The 21,388-nt window shown below is 47.4% G+C and overlaps 1 protein-coding gene across 2 annotated transcripts in view; it reads left to right on the forward strand.

The window, feature by feature from the left end:
* Positions 1-5,178: 5,178 nt before the first annotated feature.
* Gria1 (glutamate ionotropic receptor AMPA type subunit 1) overlaps positions 5,179-21,388 on the forward strand; it is a 309,709-nt gene continuing 293,499 nt past the window's right edge. The window contains exons 1-2 of one of the 2 annotated variants that reach the window (XM_050157644.1): positions 5,179-5,557; positions 8,476-8,613. In XM_050157644.1, the coding sequence (XP_050013601.1) occupies positions 5,476-5,557; positions 8,476-8,613 (220 nt within the window). In that variant the 5' untranslated portion in view covers positions 5,179-5,475. The remainder of the gene's footprint in view (positions 5,558-8,475; positions 8,614-21,388) is intronic. The other variant, XM_050157643.1, reaches the window with a different exon arrangement.

Consider the following 21,388-nt stretch of genomic DNA (forward strand, 5'->3'; position numbering starts at 1 on the left):
GCTCAGAAAATAAATGACCTTGGTTCCCCAAATGATACAGAAAGGGAGCTTAAGGGAGCTTAAAAATCTTCCTTACAGGTTCTCAGTGGACTTCGGCTCAGATTGAGTCCAGAGAGACCTACTCAGCACACACTGTGCCTCACCTTTTTTCCTGGCCTTTGCACAAAAAGGTATATCTAATAATTTATCAAAACCCACAAAATTAACTTTTCCTTATTCCTGCATATTTCTGTGTTTGTTGCAGAAGGAGGGGGTACAAATGTCAGTGTGTGCACCTGTGGAGGCTAGAGTTCAATGGTGTCTTCCTCAAAGGCTTTCTACCTTATTTTTTGAGGCAGAGTCTCTCACTGAACCAGAAGCTCACTTATGATCTAGCCTATTTAGGTAATGGGTCCCCAGGATCCTCCTGTCTCTCTGTCACCCAGCTCTGAGATCACAGGCACACACACAAGCCACTGTGCCTGGCTTTGCCATGAATGCAGGGGTTCCGAATCGGGTCCACAGGCCTGAGAAACAATGGCTCCATCCACTGAGTCAGATCCTCCACCCGTCTGTGTTTTACCATCTCATAAAAAAAAACAGAAAGATTTGTCATTCTGGACCTGCATTTCCTTATAACAGCAATGGGGCTGGGTCCCTGCAACCACTTCCAGGAGGGCTTGCTTGCTAGTCCACCCCTCTCCTGCACCATCTTTTTCCTGGCCTCCTTCCTTTCTTTTCCTGTGTGACCTAAGGAGGCAACAGGACTTGAGTTCTCTGCCCAACACCATTTCTTTGTTTTGCAGAGAAAATCCAAAACCAGATAAAGGAAATCTAAAGCTGTTTTGGCTACAGAGCAATGGAAGTTAAGGCTTGCCAAAGACATTCCAGGATAGGTTATAACCCAGTTGAAGAGCAGGTGCCACGCTGTCCCCAGGACACACTGTGACTGTCCTTTTCACCCCTTTCACACTGGAGCCCTTCCATCTGGGTTTCAAGGAGCACCCAGGGGCCCCAATGGCCAGATGACATGGCCCTTTAAACAAGTTCTTTGGGCGCTGAGTGCACTCATGAAGCCACTCCCAATCTTGATTGACAGTGTATCCTTCCGTACTATCATTTTACACTGAATAAAGTTATCTTGTTTCTTTAAAAAAAAAAAAAGTCTTTAGGGCCTTTGAGGAGACTGGGTGAGATAAGGTACTCACCATCAAGTTGGAAGTGTAGGGACCACATGAGGGAAGGAGAGAATCAACTCCCAGGAGATGCCCTCTGACCTCCACTTGGCTGCTGTGTCTTCCAGCATGCACATGTGCACATACATGCATGTACATAATGAGTAAATAAATGTAGTAATAAATCATGCTAAAAGGATTGGAGAGGTCACTCAGAGGTTTCGTTTCCATGCTGTTCTTGCAGACATCATGGGTTTAGTTCCCAGCCCTCATATGGTGGCCCACAACCAGCTGTGACTCCAGTTCTAGGAGATCTGATACCCTCTTCTAGCTTCCTGGGGAACCAGGCATACACATGGTGTACATACATGTATTGGTACCTATATACCATACATGTATATATAGGTACCACAGGCATACACATGGTACCCACACATATACATTATACACACTATATATATGTATATATATGTGTGTATGTATATATATATATCCATATTATTTTAAGAAAGACCTTTGGTAGGATCACATCATTGTTGTTGCAGAGGCTGCCTTATGTATTCTACAAAGTTTGGCAGGATCCCTGGCTTCTAGCCACCCATGCCAATAGCACTTCCCCAGTTGTGAGGACCAAAAATATCTCCAGACGCTGCCAAATACCACTCAGGAGAACATTGCTGCCAGTTGGGAGCCACGGTTTCAAGCTGGCCATCTAGCCACTCTGAGGCCTACCAGCTTGCTCACAGTGTGCCTTGTATCTGCAGGACATGACCACCATTAATCTGAAACATCTGTGGTGCCGTCTTCCAAGACTCATGCTGGCCTTGCAAATAGGAGTAGGGGTTGGAACTGTGAGCAGATAATGACCCAGGGGAGGGTGGTTTAGGGAAACGAATTCTTTTGGTATTGCATCTTTGGGGGGGGGCTGAGGGTATAAGGAAAGACCTCCTGATGGTGGTCAGTCTCTTCTTACACACACACACACACACACACACACACACACACCTGGTATTATTTTTTCATCCTGAAAATTCCTCCCTAACTCCAATACAAGAATCTTGGGATGTTGCTGAGAATGATGAAGCTTTCCTGAGGGAGCCAGGATCCTGTAAATTTGACAGCCACCAATGTGGCACAGGCCAGTGGTATCTTTAGAAGTTCTTATCTCATGAATCTGAAGAATAAAAGTTCTTGGACGGGGGGGGGGGGGGCAAATTTTACAAGTATATCGTAGATTCATAGGTAGGAGCTTTAGAGAAAAAGAAAGAAGAGAGAGAGTGGGGTGTGGTTGGGAGCTCCTGTGTGGTAAGAAGGGTCCCAGGAAATAGGGCACCAATGGCCTTATCATCTGTATTAGATGGAAGTTGGATGAAGACATCTGCCACCCACCACATTCCCCTATTTTGAGGCAGAGGCTCTGCCTTGTCCCATTCTGTGTTCCCTGACATTAAGCCCTAAATGGATACAGAGAGGCATCCATGTATCATTTAATTTGAAGAGATATGTGATGACCAGTTGAACCTCTATGTGAAAACTGATGTCCAAACTTAAGATGTGTCAGCTCCATGCATCTTTAGGCATTGAACAGATAGGTATTTTATAAGCCATGGACACTCTCGAACATACCCATGGAGGGCAGATCATAGAACTGTGTCCTGGAAGCCCTGTCTTATTACATGATTTATGAAGATCATAGAAAATGCATCTTTCAGACTCCTTTCATCACACCCCCAAGATAAACAATTATTTCCAACTCCAAGCGGGTGATGCGATTTTACTAATTAATCCTTGTAAAGGGCTTTGAGATCTTCTGAAAGGTGACAACGTATGAAGCCTTTAGTGACAGCCTAATTATTATTATTACAAGGCACAAAGCTCAGGGAGCTTGAAAGATCCCCAGGTACCATTCAAAATAGTAAGAGAAAAAAATAAAAAAAAAAAGAGAAGAAAGCCCGTGGAAGAATTTTAACATGGAATCATTCGATGATGGCTCTTAATCTTGGCCAAGACTTTAGAGAGAGCTTTCCAGAGCCTGGCCTCACAGTTTCCCTAGCTGATGCTCACACCAGGATGTCCCTGCCCAGTGGTCACTGCCCCAGAGTCAAAGAGTGAAGTCCTTAAAAGAGATATTCGTTCCCCGTGTTCACACCCCTTCTTTCCCATGCCGGAAAGGAAGACTTGAGCAAATCACTGGGCCTTAGGTTCTTTATGAGTAGGATGGGAATGAGATGACTTTCCACAGGGCTTGTTGCACGCACATATCCCAATCAGCACTTAGTGAGTTCTTTACTGCAAGGTAAACGAGGGATAACCATTGGGATTGGAGACACCTGAACTACCCAGTGAGTCTATAAGAAGACATAAAAAAGCACAAGGGACCTGGCATCCACATTGCTCCTCCTTGTTTAGGTAGAGCATGCAGCAAGTCTCGAGGTGTGATGGTACAGTGCTGGAGAAGGATGCAGGGGAGTCTCTTGATAAAATGTTCTATCCGGTAGCAAAGAAATACCTAGCGCAGAGTCCTTTGCTTCTTCAACTGCAGGACAAGTAGGGCTTGCTTTTCTGGCAAGGCCCTGTGCTGGGCAAGCATCTCAGTGAGGACAGCGAGTCTATTGGCAACAGCCAAAGCCTTTAAGTTCACAGAGCCAGAGCCAGGGAGATGGCTTCACCCAGTAAAGGCACCTGCTGAAGAGCCTGATAACCCGAGCTTAATCCCTGGTCCCCCATGAGAGAAGAAAAGAACCAAATCTCACAGGTTGTCGTCTGACCTCCACTCATGTGTCATGGCATGCATGGGTACACACCACACACACACACACATACACACTTAATAATGTAGCAAAAAATATTTAAAGTTTAATAGGCCTCAGTGAGTGTTATCATTACTGATTCCTAGGACCCACGGCCACTTCTGAGCGTGAGGGGAGAATGGCTGTGGTGTTGTTTCAGAGACCGTAAACAGGCACAGCTGTTATTGACAGCTGTCCCACAGCTCACACTATCATCCTGAGCACAGCATTCTCTCTGCCGTATCTCGGAGCCAACTGCAGTCCAGCACGGTCCAGGGAGGCCCAGCTTCCACCGGACACACACAATGTGCAGATGCAAGCCAGAGCAGCCTGTGTCCTCTGACTGGAATCAACGCAAAATGACTCATGTAATTGCCCTGTGTGCGTACCCTGAATCTTCCTTGTTCACCCACCCACACAACTCCGCCATTAAAGATTCCCGCGCCCTGCAAGAAAAAAAAGGGGGGCGGGGACTTCAAACATCAAACACCTAGGGTTTCAAAGAGGCCACCCATGGCATTCCTAAAGGTGAAAGGGCCTTCTAGCATCCTGGTCCCAGTACCCGGCAGTCACACTGAGGCTAGTGCTGTTTGCCTTTCTCCGTGTCTCCCCTTTAAATTTCTGGAGAGGGATTTCTAGGGTCTCCCCCTTGGGAATTAGTTGTAGGAATAATTGGGCCAGTGGAGTGTAGGAGATATATCCAGCACAACCTGTGCACTACTGGAAAAAGTGACCTAGATCAGGCAGCTGGTGAATCCAGAGCTATTGTGGGGACCCCCTGCCACCTACTGACTTGCAACTGAACCCGCATTCCCAGTAGCATCTTATCCCCTGGCTGGGGGGGAGGGGCTGAGAGCGCTCACGGGGGAAGGTGGGGGAGGTGAAGAGGCTCCCTTTATGGGAAAGCACCTCTGACCCTCCATCCCCCTCCATCCTATGCTTCCACAGAAAGGAAAAGTGAGGTGCGGTTAGGAAAGCAGGGGTGGTGGGTAGGGGAGGCCAGTACAGAAAATCTGAGCTGGCTCCTGGCAGCCTGTGTGTGTGTGTGTGTGTGAGAGAGAGAGAGAGAGAGAGAGAGAGAGAGAGAGAGAGAGAGAGAGAGANAGCCTGTGTGTGTGTGTGTGTGTGTGAGAGAGAGAGTGTGTGTGTGTGTGAGAGAGAGAGAGAGAGAGAGAGAGAGAGAGAGAGAGAGAGAGAGAGAATGGGAGGGTGAGAGAGGCTGGCTGTTAGAGAAGAGGAGGAGAGCAGAGGAAGAGGGGGAGCAAGCTAGCGCTCCAAGCATGAGGACGGGCTGCTCCCAGCTCAGTTAATCTGGCTGTCAGTCGGTGTTAAGGCTGCAGTTTAACTGCTTGGCTCCCCTTCCAAGAGAAACAAGAGAAACCTCACAGAAGGAAGGGAGGAAGGAAAGAAGCAAGCAAGGAACTGCAGGAGGAAAAGAGCCGGCAGAGCAGCAAGAAGAATCAAAGGAAGGGGAGGGAAGACCAAATCTATGGTTGGACCAGGGCTTCTTTTTCGCCAATGTAAAAAGGAATATGCCGTACATCTTTGCCTTTTTCTGCACCGGTTTTCTAGGTGCGGTTGTGGGTGCCAATTTCCCCAACAATATCCAGATAGGTGAGTGAGCGGGGGTAGCTGGGGAGGGACTTTGGGGATCTGGCTAGGGATTTTTGTTTTTTGAGGGGAGATTTCTGAACCCATTCTCAGTCGGAGCTGTTGTGCTTGGCAGCATGGCAATCGGAAAAGCCAGGCTAGGAGGGAGGAAGACTTGGGTCGCCAGTGGGGAGACAGGGGTCTCCTCCTTACCGATGCAGCAATGCAGCGAGGGGCACAAGGGAAGTGTTCTATCTCGCGTGTGTGTGCGCACACACAGGTGCACATACACCGCGCACCCCGAGCATGAGCGCCTGAAATGGAGGAGCCTCCGTTCCGGAGAGGGAAAGATATAATCAGACTGTGCTTCCAACAGGGTTCCGAGTGTTTAAAGGAGTTAACTCTTGCGAGGCAGATGGTGCCCGCTCTTGTTGATTTATATAAATAAGCCTGGTGGGTGTTGTGTGTGTGTGTTGTAATTACATATTAAATGTGCATCTATAGCCTGAGTGATGGGGATGAAGTGCTGTCTTGGCTGGGGGAGGGGAAAGAGACCCCTCACAGAGAAGGAGTGCTGAGTACTAGGTTGTGTCTGTGGAGAAAAGTCCCAGGCCCCACTCTGTGGCCAGAGCTCTATGGACCCCTATAGCTGTTTTCCTTCTGTCTTCTGCCATGCTAAGCTAAATCCCCCATTCCCTGATCTGGAACTTCCTAGCCTGTCTGTTCTCTCGCCCTCGTTGCCCCTTCCTCTTTAGTGCTGGGTCCGCAGACACTGACACCAATGCTCTAAGCACACACATGGACAGGCTCCTTCCTCTACCCCGCCCCACCCCCGCCCCCAGCAGTGGCCCCCATGCCTGGGTTCCACCCTCTCAACCTGCAGGTGGGTTTCAACACACTGCATGCTTTTCCTTCCCCCGTTTCCCTTCATCTGATGGCTGTACATGTGTTTAGGGGGAGCTTACAGGTATTGCCTGCCATTCCGGCCACCTTGGGGGAAAACCAGACTAAGGAAGCAACAGCACCAGTTCCAGGGCTTGGGGTCAGGGTGACCAGCAGCTCAGCATCCTTGTGAGCCAGCATCAGCCAAACTGCTGTGCTTTGAGACATGTTGGCTGACTGGCTTTCTGTGTCCTCCCCGCACCAGGAGCTGGCTTACTACAGAGAGTTCCATCTTGGCAGTTGCTTTTTGTGAGACTGTTTGTGTTTGGGGGTGGGGGTAATGGTACTGTGGGGGAGGGGGATCTAGTGGGCCCACTTGTGTTGCTAATGGCCTCTTTGGGCCTCTCCAGCTTCCTGACTCCTGGTCCTGTTGGGGTAACGATGGAGTTACTTGCTTTGTTTCCTGACACCTGTTAAGCTGTATTCTGAAGTGTGTATGTATGTGCATGAGCTCCTGCCTTACAGGCAAACTTGCTGCCTCTGGGAGACACTTCCCTTTCGGCCCAGTCTGTAGCTGCTCCCTCCCACCTCCCACCTCCCACCTGCTTACTTCCATTCACTGGAAAGAGTAGAAAACCAGGACCAGAAGAGTGTGGGGTGTGGTCACCTGGGAGGAGAGAGTGGAGCATCCCCAGCAAGAGTGATTTTTTTTGTAGTTTTTTGCTAGTTTGTTTTTGCTCTTTAAAATGGGGTTGTGAGTGTGTGTCCAAGTCACCTGTGCCGGCCTATGGCCTTTCTTGTATATGTTCTAACCTTCTGTCTATACTTTGCCAATTGTAATCTCTCATCAAGGAAACTGTGGACAGGCTTCTGCAGGTGTGTGTCTACACCATCATTGTGGTGTAAGGGCTTGGGGTGTTTATGTGGGCACACCCACATTTGCCCACACATCCCTGAAGCTATTTCATGCTCGGTCTCAGTAATTGTTGCTCTTTTCAAACACAAGGGAGACACTTCAACCAGTAGAACAAATGCTGAAATTATCACCCCCATGAGGCTGTCTTCAGCCCTCCCTTTGTGATCTCTAACACAAGCCTCCAGCTCCGTATTTCGTTCTTAAGGCCAATCATGTATCCACTGCACAGGAAGTTAGCAGACCATTACTGGAACTGTGAATTCTTGGCCAATCAGAGATAAACTTCTGTGTACACATATGTTGGAGTTCAGCTCCCAGAAATAGCTGGCTTTAATTTACAGGAATGTATTTCAATTTGTTTGCGCATCCATAGTGTTACAAAGGAAAGCCCTGTGCCCTTGTGTCTTGGAACAAAAACCCTGGCAGGTACCTTTCCTGTACTGTTTACTGGAAGAAGATGTTGGCACATCTTGGTACTTTTAAGACCCCCCACATCTGGCACAATGGCAACCCCTTATGTAACCAGGCATTCCTAGGTCTCTGGGAACATGAGCAATGAAAGACAAAAGCCCTGAGTTCTCAGAGAAGATAAACAATAAACTTCGAAGGCAACGGACTAGTATCATTGTATGCAGATCTGGCCGTCTCAGAGCAAATAGTTACAGTGGTGGTCCCAGGTGGTCCCAGGTGGTCCCAGGTGGCCCCAGGCCTGGATTTCGGTCACTTTGCATTGCTTCCTTGTAACTGAAGCCTCTGTGAATAAGAAATTGGATCCAAGTAAGACGAGAAAAATGTAGGGAAGGTATGAGTGTGTGTATGTGTGTGTGTAAACACAGGCTCATGAAAATCTGGCAGAAATGAGAAAGGAAAAAGTAAAATTCTATAGGTCTCCTGTGTTTTCAGCTGTTTGCTGAGCCAAGGGGCATGCAGTTAAACATTGGGGCAGAGTGATGGGTGTTAGGGGTCCTGTCATAGAAGCTTATCCATGGAGTGTAAACTTCAGCATCCAGTCTGGATTCCTTACCAGGGAGAGCTATGACCATAGCTCTGGCTTTGCACAAGAGAGGTCTGGGTCCTCTGGAATGGGCAATTGAGACCTGACTCTAGCCCACACTTACTCCATTGCCTTTTTCTTTCTTTACAGGGGGATTATTTCCGAACCAACAATCGCAGGAACATGCAGCTTTTAGGTTCGCTTTGTCCCAACTCACAGAGCCCCCCAAGCTGCTTCCCCAGATCGATATTGTGAACATCAGTGACAGCTTCGAGATGACTTACCGATGTAAGTAAAGGCTGCTATTTCTGCCCTGCCTTTCTGCTCTAGACCCGTTGATGGAAGGGCCTGTGGGTAGGTGGTGTTGTTGTTGCAAAAATGACTCCAGTCCTCATTTGTCTTCGTGAGAGAAGGCACTTCAAGGGAAATTTCCAGAGCCTTTGAAATGGTTCCCGCAGTCTATATTTTGACCCTGCTGCACTTTGTGGAATGGGTGTTTTTCACCATCAGTGAGTTTTTCAATGCCAGTCTGGTGGGGGTCTCAGGTTGACTGCATCTTGCTTAGTCCACTGGGCCCCCTCGATTGAGGAGTTTCACAAACAGGCAGCGTCTGAGAGATGGGGAAGGAACTGCTCTGACTTGAAGACAATGGGGTTAAAAAAGGCCTCAGCCATTTCCTGCCCACCGGTCAGGAGAACAAAAGTGTGCCTATGTATGTTTGATAAGCACAGGTGGATGCGAAGTGGGTTCTCTTTGGGCAAAGTGGGTAATGGTTTATGATTGCCAAAGAGGTGCGAAGCGGCTGCCTGATTGAGACAGGTTGTGGGTTAAGAGGAGAAGGATCTGAGAGTCTACAGGGTTTTCGTCATGACCTTGGGACATGAAACAGAACACAGGTCCTCCACAGAATGACAAGGGGAGCTACAGCGGGGACATCTGGGACAACAGCATTGTAAAATGTGTTGAGCAAATGCCACTGAGACAGGAACCTAACAAGTAAATCTGGATGTGTGTGTGTGTGGGGGGGGGGTGCATGGCTGTCACTCTGTGTCAGATGAAGGCCTAAAAATTAAACAGCAGAGACATTGTCCCTCTGGGGACTAAGCCCCAGTGGAAATGTGTGATAAGAAAGTACAAGCTTCTAGAATGAGGAATCATTGCAGAGCCCAGACTGGACTGAGTGGGCACCGTGGGTTTTGTGAGCCACCGGCACCGTTGGCTTCCTGACCACTGCTGCGCTGCAGATGGTGGAAGGCATGGATGTGTCTTTTATCTCTCCCCCACATTCCCTTATGGAGGCCTCTCAGTGGTTGCTGCTGGTGAGACCTTGAAGTCTCTATACAAGAATTCAGGATTTCCTCTGCCTCTAAGATTGTACACAGGATAATGCTGATATGAACTCCAGGAATTGTGATTTACCAGAGGGTTTTGGTAAATGCGTCATGCGCATGGTTGGCGGTACTCATTGTCATCCCTTGATTGCTGGTGACAGACCTGTGGAACTAGCTACTCCGGGGGACTCTCTGTTTTAGTCCTTGATGGGGCATTGCAGAGAACTGCTGCTATCCTCTCTGAGACAGGAGCCAGAGGTGGGGTAGCTATGGAACTTTCACAAGGTCAGGGGAACAGTCAACAGTGGTCCTGTGACCCTGTTCTACCCTCAGGTCCACATTTCTGCTGAGTAGGATAGGCAGAGAGATCCACCTATCCTTAACGACCCCTTGAGGTGACAGAGGGTGTTTTGATTTGATCAGGCAGTGGCCTGATACAGCTTCTAAAGAGATAAACTCCAGTCCCAAGTTAGGGCTGTGACCTTGCGTAGGAGTGGCCCTATGGATGATAATGTAAGGACTCTGTATTCTGGTAAAGCTCCACTAGAAGATCTTCTCTGGTGTCTTACTTGTTGTATTAGTTGATTGATCAATTACCTGACAAAAAGCAGCTTGAAGTGGGAAGGCTTTATTTGGGCCCATAGATTGAAGTCGCAGTCCCTCATGATGGCGATGACTGTGTGGCAGGAGCCTAAGGCTGTTTGCTCACGTTTGAGTAGATCAGGAAGCAGAGAAAAGGGGGATGTTAGGGTTCTAGTGGTTTTCTCTTACTCCATTTTTATTTAGCCTACTACCCAGGCCATGGATAGTGCTTTCTGTTTCAGGGTGGGTCTTCCCCACTCAGTTAATGCCCCCAGACATTCCCAAAAGTGTGCCTCACCAATGCCCTAGGCAGTCTTGTTGTCAAGGCCAACCAGTCAACTTGTCAAAATCAACAATCACACACACGGTGTGGAAGAAAAATAACTAACACTGAGTCTGCGGAAACATCCCAGAAGGGAATTAAGAACAGTGAAGAGTAGGTGTTTAGCTACTGGATAACCTCAGTTCCTTTTCTTATGGCTTAGAGAAAGTCATGGGGGGAAGGTTTGATGGGGCATCAGTGTGTCTATAACACCCAAACCTCTTGTTATGCTTAAGCAAGTGTGAAGATGCCTTTGAGTCTGGAGGGATGGCTCAGCAGTTACGAGCATGAGCTACTCTAGCAGAGGACCCGAATTCATTTCCCAAAACCTACATCTAGGGGCTCCCAAACACCTGTAACTCCAGATATAGGGGAGCTGACACCTTCCTCTGGCCTTCATTGGTAACAGCATACAGTGTGTGCAGGGGGAATGAATATCTTTAGAGAAGAGGCCCCAGATTTGTTGCTTTGGTCATACTTTCAAAGGGGCTCCACTGCCCAACAAGGACAAGATAAGCAATGAGAACAAATAGCTGGCACATGTACTCAACTCGCAGGGTTGAAAAGTCAAGACACTGAGTGTCAAGACAAGATAAGGAGGGCCCAATGAGGAGAAAATACTCGAAGGCAAGAGGTGGTGTTTCTTGTCTGTTATCTTTACAACCCAAGACCTGATCTTGCAGAGAGCTGCTGGCTGGTTATTGGGGAGGTCAAATCATGACACAGGCAAGGTTGCCCAATATGGATCTGAGGTCTTGAACTCGATGCCTGCTATATACTAGCACACCGATTGGTATGCATTTCTGCTTTGTGTGTCTGGCTGTTCTTTCAGTGTTTCTTCAAGTTACAAACCAAGGTGGACATTGGAAAGAGAGAGAGGATAAAAACATTGGTTCTTAATTAGATTATACCCCCAAAGGAGACAAAGGAAGGTTATCCAAGAAGGGGAAAGCTATTTATGCTTACACCTTCAGTTTCTGCTCTTTCGTTCCAAGACTAGAGGGAATGGGGGAGAGCTGGGGTGGCAGCGGCTACTTTCACAGGAGGCTGTGGAACCCTTTGTGACTATGGTTGTGTGACCCATCCGTATGGGAATCTGTACATCTCTCCCAGTTTGAACACAGTAACAACAATCTAAAGAAAGATTGTGGTTCTTGGCGGATTGGGTTAATTTACCAGACATGGAAAACTAAGTAAAGCATGTTGTTCAGGTTTAACTTTGTGTGTTTTCTGAAATATGAAGTAGCCATTACCTCAAACTAACGCCCCATTCAGTTTCGACTTCAGAAAATGAGCAAGTGTTTATCCTTTCGATCTGACCATTCAGTTTTGTTTGGGATGCATTTTGCGATTCGTTTTCCCTCCACCAGAGGGTGGAGAGAGGAAAGGAGAGGAAACATATGAGCTGTCCCTGCTAGAAGTTTCAGCAACAGGCAGCCTGAGGGGAGAATGCCTAAAAGAGGGCAAGGGATGGAGGAGAGACTGGCAGAAGCATCCTGTCTCCTGCTGGCCAAAGGGAGAGACTGGTATCTTTGTAAGGACAATCCTCACCTGCTATTATTTGGGGGTGGTGATTAGATCATCAGTCCAAACGCCTGGGAGTCTCCTTCTAAGTCTACAAAGACAGGGTAGGGCCAGCTCTCTGTAAAGCACTGTTTACAGGCTGCTATCCACCTGTCTTCATGTGGTAAGAGAGGAGAAGGGAACATGTGACATGCTACATGGAACTCCAGTTAGTTAGTGCTCTAAGGAGCACTATTGCAACCCCATATTAACCTTTTGTGTATTTCTTCATTTTGTGTACTCATTCTTTGCTCTCTCTCTCTCTCTCTCTCTCTCTCTCTCTCTCTCTCTCACACACACACACACACACACACACACACACACAATTCCTACTTCATCTCAAGCCCTATGCCGTTTGTAGGGACTATAAGGACCAAGAAACAAAAGCCAGAAAACAAAGACCCAGCTTTTTGTATCCTGCGGTTCAGTCAAAAGGTTTCTGGACCTCGGTGCACACAGCATCCACCCGAGGGCTGGTTTAAAGCAAGGCTCAGAATGGCTTCTCTTCTTCCAGAACCAGAATATTTGACAGCAGACCCAGAAGACTGTGCTACTTAGTATGGGCACCACAGCTTAAGCAAGTCTTTTATCTAAAAAGTCTTCCATTTCTTCAGTAAGCATTTCTGAGCCCTTAACCAAACCCAGGCATCACGTTAAGTACCAGAAATGCAGACAAAGCTAAGACACGTTCTCTGCCCTGGAGGACTTTATCCCCAGCGAGGCACACTGTCCTGTAAGAGAAAATTAAAATGTAATGCTGTACGTGCCTTAGCAGAGATTTCTAAGGAGTGTTAGAGGAACAGGGAGGCCTGGGGTTGGCCTCTCAGAGAGTGTGGAGGAGAAGGAGGGAGGACAGGAAGGGCAGAGGGTGGCACTTTCTGGGCCGAGAAAATAGTGGGTGTGGAGGGGACACATTAGCGAACTTCCCCTCCCAGGTCTTTAGTAGCTCTCCAGATGGGCCTCAACTCGACATCAATCACATGCTGTGGAAGGGGTCAATATGACCAGCAGAGCAGAACAGACTGCCGTGGAAAAGGGTGAAATTTCATATTAAAATGTGGATGTCCCATCTTTTTTAAACATGTAAAAGGTAGAGAAAGATCTGCACAAGACTGAATCCATCAACCTCCGGTCATGGAGGAGAGACCTTGTCCTCCCTGAGGATTTATGTGCAGCTAGGACAAGACATTGCTTTCAGTGGTATAGCCACTGGCAAGGTGCCCAGGATCCGGCCAACAGCCCTTTACCCCATGGTCCTGTTAACAACCCTTAGGAAACCCTTTGGAGCATCAAAGGTAAAAAACAAAAATAAGAAAGCAGAAGAGGGGCCTGGTTGAGACATGGAAGGGAATTCATGTGAGTGGAGGAGATAGGAGAGAGGGCAAGGGGTCACTATGGTCCATATATACTACATACATGTGTGGAATCTGCTGAGAACATAATTATTGATAATTAACATATATAATAAAATTTAAATTGTTTTATTGAAAGATGAAGCAGCATGAAACCCAAGTCTGTGTAGCCTAGATTAATAGGAAAGGGATGGGGAGTGACTCTCCAGATGGGTCCCTTCCCTGTCAGCCCGATTCTCTTTCTTAACCCACTGGCTCCCGGAAACATGGCCTCTGCAAGCCTCACGGACCTCTCAAGCAACACTGCCCATGTGGAGAGTCAGCCACCGCTAGAATGTGAACTGGTCTCCCGAGAGGGCACGTTCCCGCACTCTGTGCTACCAACATACAAAATCCCTAACATCAAGGAGCAGAGCCCAGGGCTCAGTCCCACAGCATAAAGGGGACAATAAACTAAGTCACAGTCAGGAGGAGGACAACATCACTGCCACAGTAGGACTCCTATTGTAGACCGGCTTGGGATTCCCAAGGGTGTTCTAACAAGGCTTTGGGTGCTGGCCGCAGAAAGAGGCCTCTTAGCTGCTGTATGAGCTTCATGCGTCCCTTCAAAGCTTCAGACTCAAAGTGCACAGACTCATGCTGCTTCACCCTTCAAAATGCATTTCGGAAGGTAGACAAAAAAACAGCTTTTCTATCTCCTTTTCAAAAATTAATGTGCAAAGCAATGCTGGGCATACATTCCTACCCACCATCTATTATCCAGAACTGCGAATTAATCTGTTTTGGTTTTTAGTATAAAGCTGTCTATATAAGGTTTAGCCAAGCTCTCTTTATGCCCTATCGTTCATGCGCTGTTGTAATCAGATGATTTGCTGTGCACAAGCCAGCGCTCGCACACTGATTTATTCCCTTTAGTGGCCAGGATTGTGTTATTCTAATGTCTACCATTCACCCTGTAAGAAACAGTAAAGGACACAAAAGATGTATAACACCTGCTCATTGCTCAAAATAAAAACCAGCCTTATTATAGAAATGAAGGAAGTGTGGCTGGCGATGGGGTGAGCAAAGGCTATTCCAGAGCAGTCCTGCCACTGACTCGGCCCAGATGTTGTCATCGATATAACAATCCCACATTACAGATGCTGATACTGAAAATAATGGAGATTGTTTGCACGTTATGCAAAGAGCCCAAGTTAGTCTCCAAAGGCAATTTGTGAGGAGGGGGAGTTTCAGAGTCAATGACCTTTTCCTTTTTTGTTGCAAAAGTGAAAGAGCCCAGGGAATACATGCCATTATGGAGGTGGAGTCTGATTCAGGATAAAATAACCCATACACTGTGACTGTGGATAGTGGGACTTCAGACAAAGGGAGGCTTGAGTGGGCATTGGAAGGTGGACGAAATGTTAGTGATGGATAGGTTAGGAGATGTGTGAGAGGATACGTTCACAGCATCAGCATCCTCCATCTACCTTAACCACACGGCATGTGCCCATTTTCTGCATTTTCTGAGCTTGGAGAGGAGAGCTTTCATATTCTGCACTTCCTGGAGCAACAGGAAGGAACATAGATAGAGCTCTTGATAGGGCACCAATGACAGATCAGTATAACGCTGCCTTCTGAGTCTAGCTTAGTGAGCTACTGTGCACAGAATGGGGTTACTTCCAGGAGTATGAGTAAGGGGTTACCTACAGGAGCACGGGATGCTCAACGTCAGCTACATCACCAAAAAGCCCATCCCAGCATTAAAGCTGCCTCCCTGGGGCTCCAGGCAGGCTCTGCAAGCAGCTTGACTCCTAATAGAGTCTCCTCCAACAACTGCTTTCAGCTTTGCTAACCTTGGGAAGGGCCTGCAGACATTCTCTTAGTATCAGAACGTTCTTGAACCTTCAGAGGCTCCTTTGTTTCCTGTCTTATGAGTGTCTCTTCTCCACCAAGAAAGGACTGCCTCAATTCAGAGGAAATAACCACACTGCTCACCCAACACACCCACACCGTGACCCTGGATGAGAGCAGATGTTAATAGTTCTCTGGTTGATATGACAACCTGCTTGGGCTCCTCCATCTTCAACATCACGAGAAGAGACATGGGTGTTGATGCTGGCGTGTGGTTGGCTTTCGGCTCTCTTCCTGAACAGAGGCTATTGATAGACACCTCCTCCTCTGGGTAAATACCTCTATTGGGAGGAGGGAGATGACTGCTGTCTTCTCAGAGCCCGGGAGTAAAGTGGTTATATGAACTGTTTGGGAAGCCGGGAACATCCATAGATGCGTTCAGTCATTCAAAGCGCCCATTCGTTGCCTTCCCTGCCGTCTGTGTCCCATCAGGCCCCTTCCACACCAGGCAGACAGCTGCGGCTATTCACACTCTTTCCAGCATGACCTCAAACTCCCTCTCACCTCAGCATTCTAAGTAGCTACTGCAAATTGGTCAGAGTTCGCTCCAGAGATGAAATCCATTTGCCATTACAGAGCATTGCAATAGGAACCGGAGAAAAGAAAACATAACCAACATTGATTCTCCCCTAAGGGGCTCAGGGTCTTGAAGGGTAAATAGGCTTCAAGAAAGCGATGATAAAATGAAACCTTGCGTGCACTCTCGCTCTTCTCCTCTCTTCCCCCTCCTTCCCTCCCTTACTCCCCCCTCTTCGCATCTCCTTCTTTTTCTCATGCTTGTCCATTAGAGGGAACTTCTTCTGAACTTCCCTCTCATTGTAAGTAAACTTCCAGATGGAGCCATTCAGGTTCTGTAGAACAAGAGGATTCAAGCAGAAAGGCAGGGGGGGGGTTGATGACCTGCCGCAGGTGGACCATGGGTAGCGCAATTGACAGGGATTGGATCCTCCAGGTTCAGATGTGAAGATCTGGATCCAAACAACAGACTGTCTTCTTATTCTGGTAGTCTTGGAGATATCCAAGTATCCTCCCAGCATCTTTCTGCCTTGTGTGGTCATGCATGCAAGTGCACATGTATGTATATGTTGTACATGCACATGAAGGTCAAAGTTCAACCGCTAGTGTTTTTCTCTTCTCAGAAGCCAGAAGCCATCCACCTTAAGTTTATTGTGTTTCTTTCTGAGATAAGCCTCTTGGTGAAATCTGGGGCTCATGGATTTTGCTAGGCTAGGCTTGCTGGCTAGAGAGCCCAGGGATCCACCTGTCTCTGTCTCTCCAGGTTTGAAAATGTGCACCATCACAGCTGGCTCTATATGGAAAGTGTGAATTGAGCTCAAATCTCCATGCTTGTAAGACAAGCACTTCATCATCTGAGCATCTCCCGGATGCCTAAGACTGGATGTTTATGCTGAGTGCATATGGAAAACTTCAGAGATAGAAGTGCTTCAGGCCAGGGACAGTCCTTAAACCAACCAAGACTATAAGGGAAACTACACCCCACCCCAATATGAAATAGCCACATATTGTATGGAAATGCTGACGTGTTCATTTAGGGGTCTAGACATATTTAAGGAGAGCTTATGGTTTTGACAATCAGAAGAGAGCCTTTGCTCACTTGTGTCCCAACTAGAAACAACAGCAGATGCATCAAATAGAGTAATTGACTCTGTGAACGTGCTAACAGGCCAAGTCTCTAGGAAAGCTTGTAATACATAGGAGCCAACTCTAGGCAGGGGCATAGCTAGGGGGTCTGAGAGGAGAACAGAAGCTTGTGGTGGTATACCAGCAAAGATGAGTGGAAGATTCTAGTTGTGTTCTAGGCAGAGGCCTGCTGGAGAGACACAGGGATGTGTGTAGCTGGAGCCAGGCTGTTCTACACATTCTAAGCCACAGAAAGACACCTGAGAGTTTTAAGTAAAGAAGAACTTCTTCAGACTTGGACTTTCTCAATGGGGGTCAGATACTGGTCCTGGTCTCCCCCTCCCTAAGTGAAGGGCAGTGAGTAGGTGGGAGGTGGTGTGTTGCCACACAGCAGCCTGAAGACTTTGGGCTGGAGTATAATAGCCTCTGCTCCATCACTCCTATATCCAATATAGGGTGAAGGCAGGCAGGAAACACAAGAGACGCTGGGAGGAAGGGGAGGCTGATGATGGTATATGAATGAGTGGCTGTAATATGTGGCTTTGTGAGCCCATAGGGAAGTATCTGTGGAAGTTGCTGGCTGATCCTGGCAGGTCATGGAATTGTGGAGACCCTGTGCACCGCAGAGAACCATGCAGATCTATCATGGAAGCCATGCTAGAAGTTGGATCTGAAGACAGTTGTGTATGGAGTCCAGTCTGTCCATATGGGGTGGTAGTTCTCAGTTTCCTGAGTCCTTCCCTTGAACCTATACACTGCCCCTCCTGCATGGACTCTCTGCTTGAAAGCCTCTCTTTCTTTCAGGTAATGCAACATATTCCATAATCACAGCAGTTGGTAGACTGAGGCAGGTGGATAGCCATGAGTTTGAGGCTATATCTGCCACATAGTGAGTTAGAAGCCAACCTGCGACATATAGAAAAAATCCTGTGAAAAGGGGAAAGGGGGAGGAGAGGAAGGAAGGTGTAGACTAGAGAGAAAGGGAAGGAGGAAGAGAAGAACATCTGTCCTGCCACCTCCAGCTCTGTCTCCCCCCCTGAGCCTTCTTTGCTTTCTTGATCCACTCTCTCCTCTGCACCTCAGTTCCAAGTACTCCCATTCCCTGCCCTAGTCATGCATCCCACATTCTTCAGGCGCCGATCTCCGATCTCTGTCTTCTCTGCACGGCTTGAGGTCCACGACCTTGGCTTCTTCAGTGGCTCATTATCATCACCACAGAGTAGTGTGTGGCAGTGCTCACCGGAAGGATGAATGGGTGATGCGCCAGCAATGGCAGTGTGGAAAGCAAGGCCGCCCGTGGCTGTGGACCTGGGGGACACCCTGATTCTGTTGAGTTCAGAGAGTTCTGGGGAGGCTGTTTTCAAACCCCCATGTGGTTATGATGTGTGGCTGAAAGGCAACAGGGTGAAAGACAGACACTCTGGGTAAGGCATCAGGCACCGTTGTCTTGTTCTACATGTGTGTTATGTATGTCTGTGCATGAATAAATGCTTGTGTGTATATGTGTGAGTGCGGGTTGAGTGTGTGTGTGCTCAGGTACACACACATGTATGCCCATCGGCAGAGGAGAGAGGAGAATGTGGGAAATCCTCCTCCCTCAGTCTCCGTCTTGTTCCTATGAGCCTGGGTCTCTCACTGAATCTTAAACTAAGCTGACAGTCAGCAAACTCCAGCTATCTGACTGTGTGTGTCTCCCACAGCACTAGAGTTACAGGCTCATGCACGGCCATGCCAAGTGGCCCCTGGGTTCTAAACTCAGGTCATAATTGGGCAGCAAGCCCTCTGACCTACTGAAAGCTCTGTCTTTTGAAGTAAAAAGACACTAAAGCCTGGCTTCTTCGGTGCAGAGGTGTGAGCCTTTGTACATGTTGATGCTCCTTGGTTTCATTTAAAAACTGTGCAGATAACACAGACCACACACATGGGGGTGAGGAGCTACATGACAAAGGGATTCCACTCAAGCGCCGTGAGGGAGATTTCCCTTCTTCTGAGATAAGAAGACGGCTCTCAGCTGGGGTGCAGTGGTCTGAGTATTTCCAGTTTGTTTTCTAGACATCTGTGCCCTGGGTGGGTTCTCCTTATCCTGTGGTCTGCCTGCAGCTCCCTTCCAAGGCATGGTAGCAGCCCTCATTGCATTGCCTGCCTCAGTGCGTGTTGTCTGGTCTCATGGCCCTGTGCATTTGAGCAGTTGGCTGTACTTTCTGCTAGCTTGGGTAAGGGATACCAGGTGCTCAGGTTACTAGATATTTTTTTCCAACATCTTTAGCCGTCTCAGTGCTCTTTGGTATGTCCTAGCCGGTCATCCTCAAAGCACAGGAAAGCCCAAGGCCACTGGAGGTCCAGGACTCAGGGCTTGAAGGAAAAAACCAATGTGAATGAGATAAGTTGGGGTTAATGAAATCATCACCCAGTGGCTGGGAACCTTTTAGGATCTTCATCAAGTAGCATTTTTAGGATGAAAGAGATTCTCTGAGACTATCTTTTATTTTATATACTTCAAGTACGGCATTTTGCAAAACATCATGGGAACAGAGATATGAAACAAAATTAAATTTTGTGTAATTATAATACAAAAAATACATTTCCCATCTTTTTTGTGAACATATCAACTAAGACTTGGTACACGGTGTGTTTGCTCCTTTATAGCATGATTTTCGTACTTCTTAGTAGTCAGGCTCCTTCGGCTACACACTCATTCTTAACGGTGTCCCAAAAGATCCTGTACATCCAGAATCTGCCTTACGTACACAGCCTCCTTTTATTGGGTGCCAAATTTATAACCTTTTTTGTCTTCTTTAAAACATGTGATGATTGTCTTAAAAGCCTTTTAAAGAAATCAACCGTTCTTCAATGGAGGGGATTTTCACTTTATTTTATTTAACACTTTAAAATTACATTTATTTCTTTTCCTTGTGTAAGTGTATGCACACATGTGTGAAAGTCAGATACCCACTTGCAGGAACTGGTTATTTCCTCCCCCTTTTGTGGGTCCTGGGGATCAAACCCAGGTAGACTTGGCAGCAGGCGCCTTTAACTTCTGAGCCATCTCACCAGCCTTGTTTTTAAAAACTTTTTGATCTGATTCTGTGAGCAACAAGATGAACAGAACTATTTGCAATGAGCATAAATGCAATAATTAGTATAGCAGGATTCTGATAACTTGTTGGCTGCTGGTGCCGACAAGCACTTGCAGAATGAACTTCTGTGCCTAGTTGTTTCCCAGATGTACAGTATGGGGTGCTGGACTCAGAGTCTCCGGGTCCTTAACACAAGCCAATGCCATTACTCATCTGAAAGGGCTTTGAGAAATCAGAAGTGCTGGGGAAAGGCCGGGTGATATAATTACCCAGGCTTCTTCTCCATTAACATAAACATACCGTGAATACAATGTGACTAATTAATCTTTAATGTCTTCCTGTGAGGGTGGTCATTATCCATGAACGGATCTCTTTTCAGGGTGGGGAAAAAATTGAAATCGCAAGGCTAAGTTTATCCCAGGCACCAATATGTTTGCATTGCTAACTCGTCTCACAGGGTTCAGCCCCTAAGAGTGGACATAAGAAAATCCTTGTTTGTAGGGATAAAGGCCAACCCTGTTTGTGCAGGGGACAGTCAAGGCTCCATGGTGACAAGTGCTAAAAACCCACTTTATCTGAGTAGTTTTTGTTTCGGTTTGTCTCTGGATTCAAGGAGTTGAATTGGCCTTAAGATGGAGCCAGGGCCTCTTAATCATTCGGCTGAGCTTTGTGGTCTAACACAGGTTGATAGTGAGACAGATACATATCAGCCCAACAACACTAGCACCCCTCACTGGCCCTCAAAGTCCAGCAGAAGAGGAACTTCCCTTTCCCATCAGCAGTACAAAATCCTGGTACTGGAGTCATTCGTTGAACGCAAACCTGGGCACATGCTCATTTCCGAATGTGCATGTCAGGATGCTAACGTCTTGTGATTGCCCCAGATGTGTTCAAATGATCATCCTTAGAGCTTGGAGGGTGAGAGTCAGCAAATGACCGCTGCCTTGAAGCAGTTTTATCCATGGTCATGCCACCTTGAACACACCACCCCTAATCTGGCCAGCCTGCCCAGCGGATGTGGATAATGGGGAGAATAGTTGCCCCAGAAGAAGCCAGTATGTTATCACCCCCAGAACAGAGGTCAGATGCTCAAGAGCAAAGCAAGACAGGTATTCTCCTACTGCACATCTCTATAGAAGGGAAAATTCAGAGAGGAGGGAGTGTGACCATTGTAGACCATAGTCCATGTGCTGAACTGGAAGAGTCTCCAAAAGAGAAGCAAGACAAGTTCACCAATCAAGGTGATCAGAAGGGGCAGAAGGTTTGAAATTGATTATTATTCATTAGCTAGAGCCATGGGAG

The sequence above is a fragment of the Alexandromys fortis genome, unplaced genomic scaffold (genome assembly GCF_014885135.2).
Source record: "Alexandromys fortis isolate MF-2015 unplaced genomic scaffold, M_Fortis_MF-2015_v1.1 scaffold_103, whole genome shotgun sequence".
NCBI classification, from domain to species: domain Eukaryota; kingdom Metazoa; phylum Chordata; class Mammalia; order Rodentia; family Cricetidae; genus Alexandromys; species Alexandromys fortis.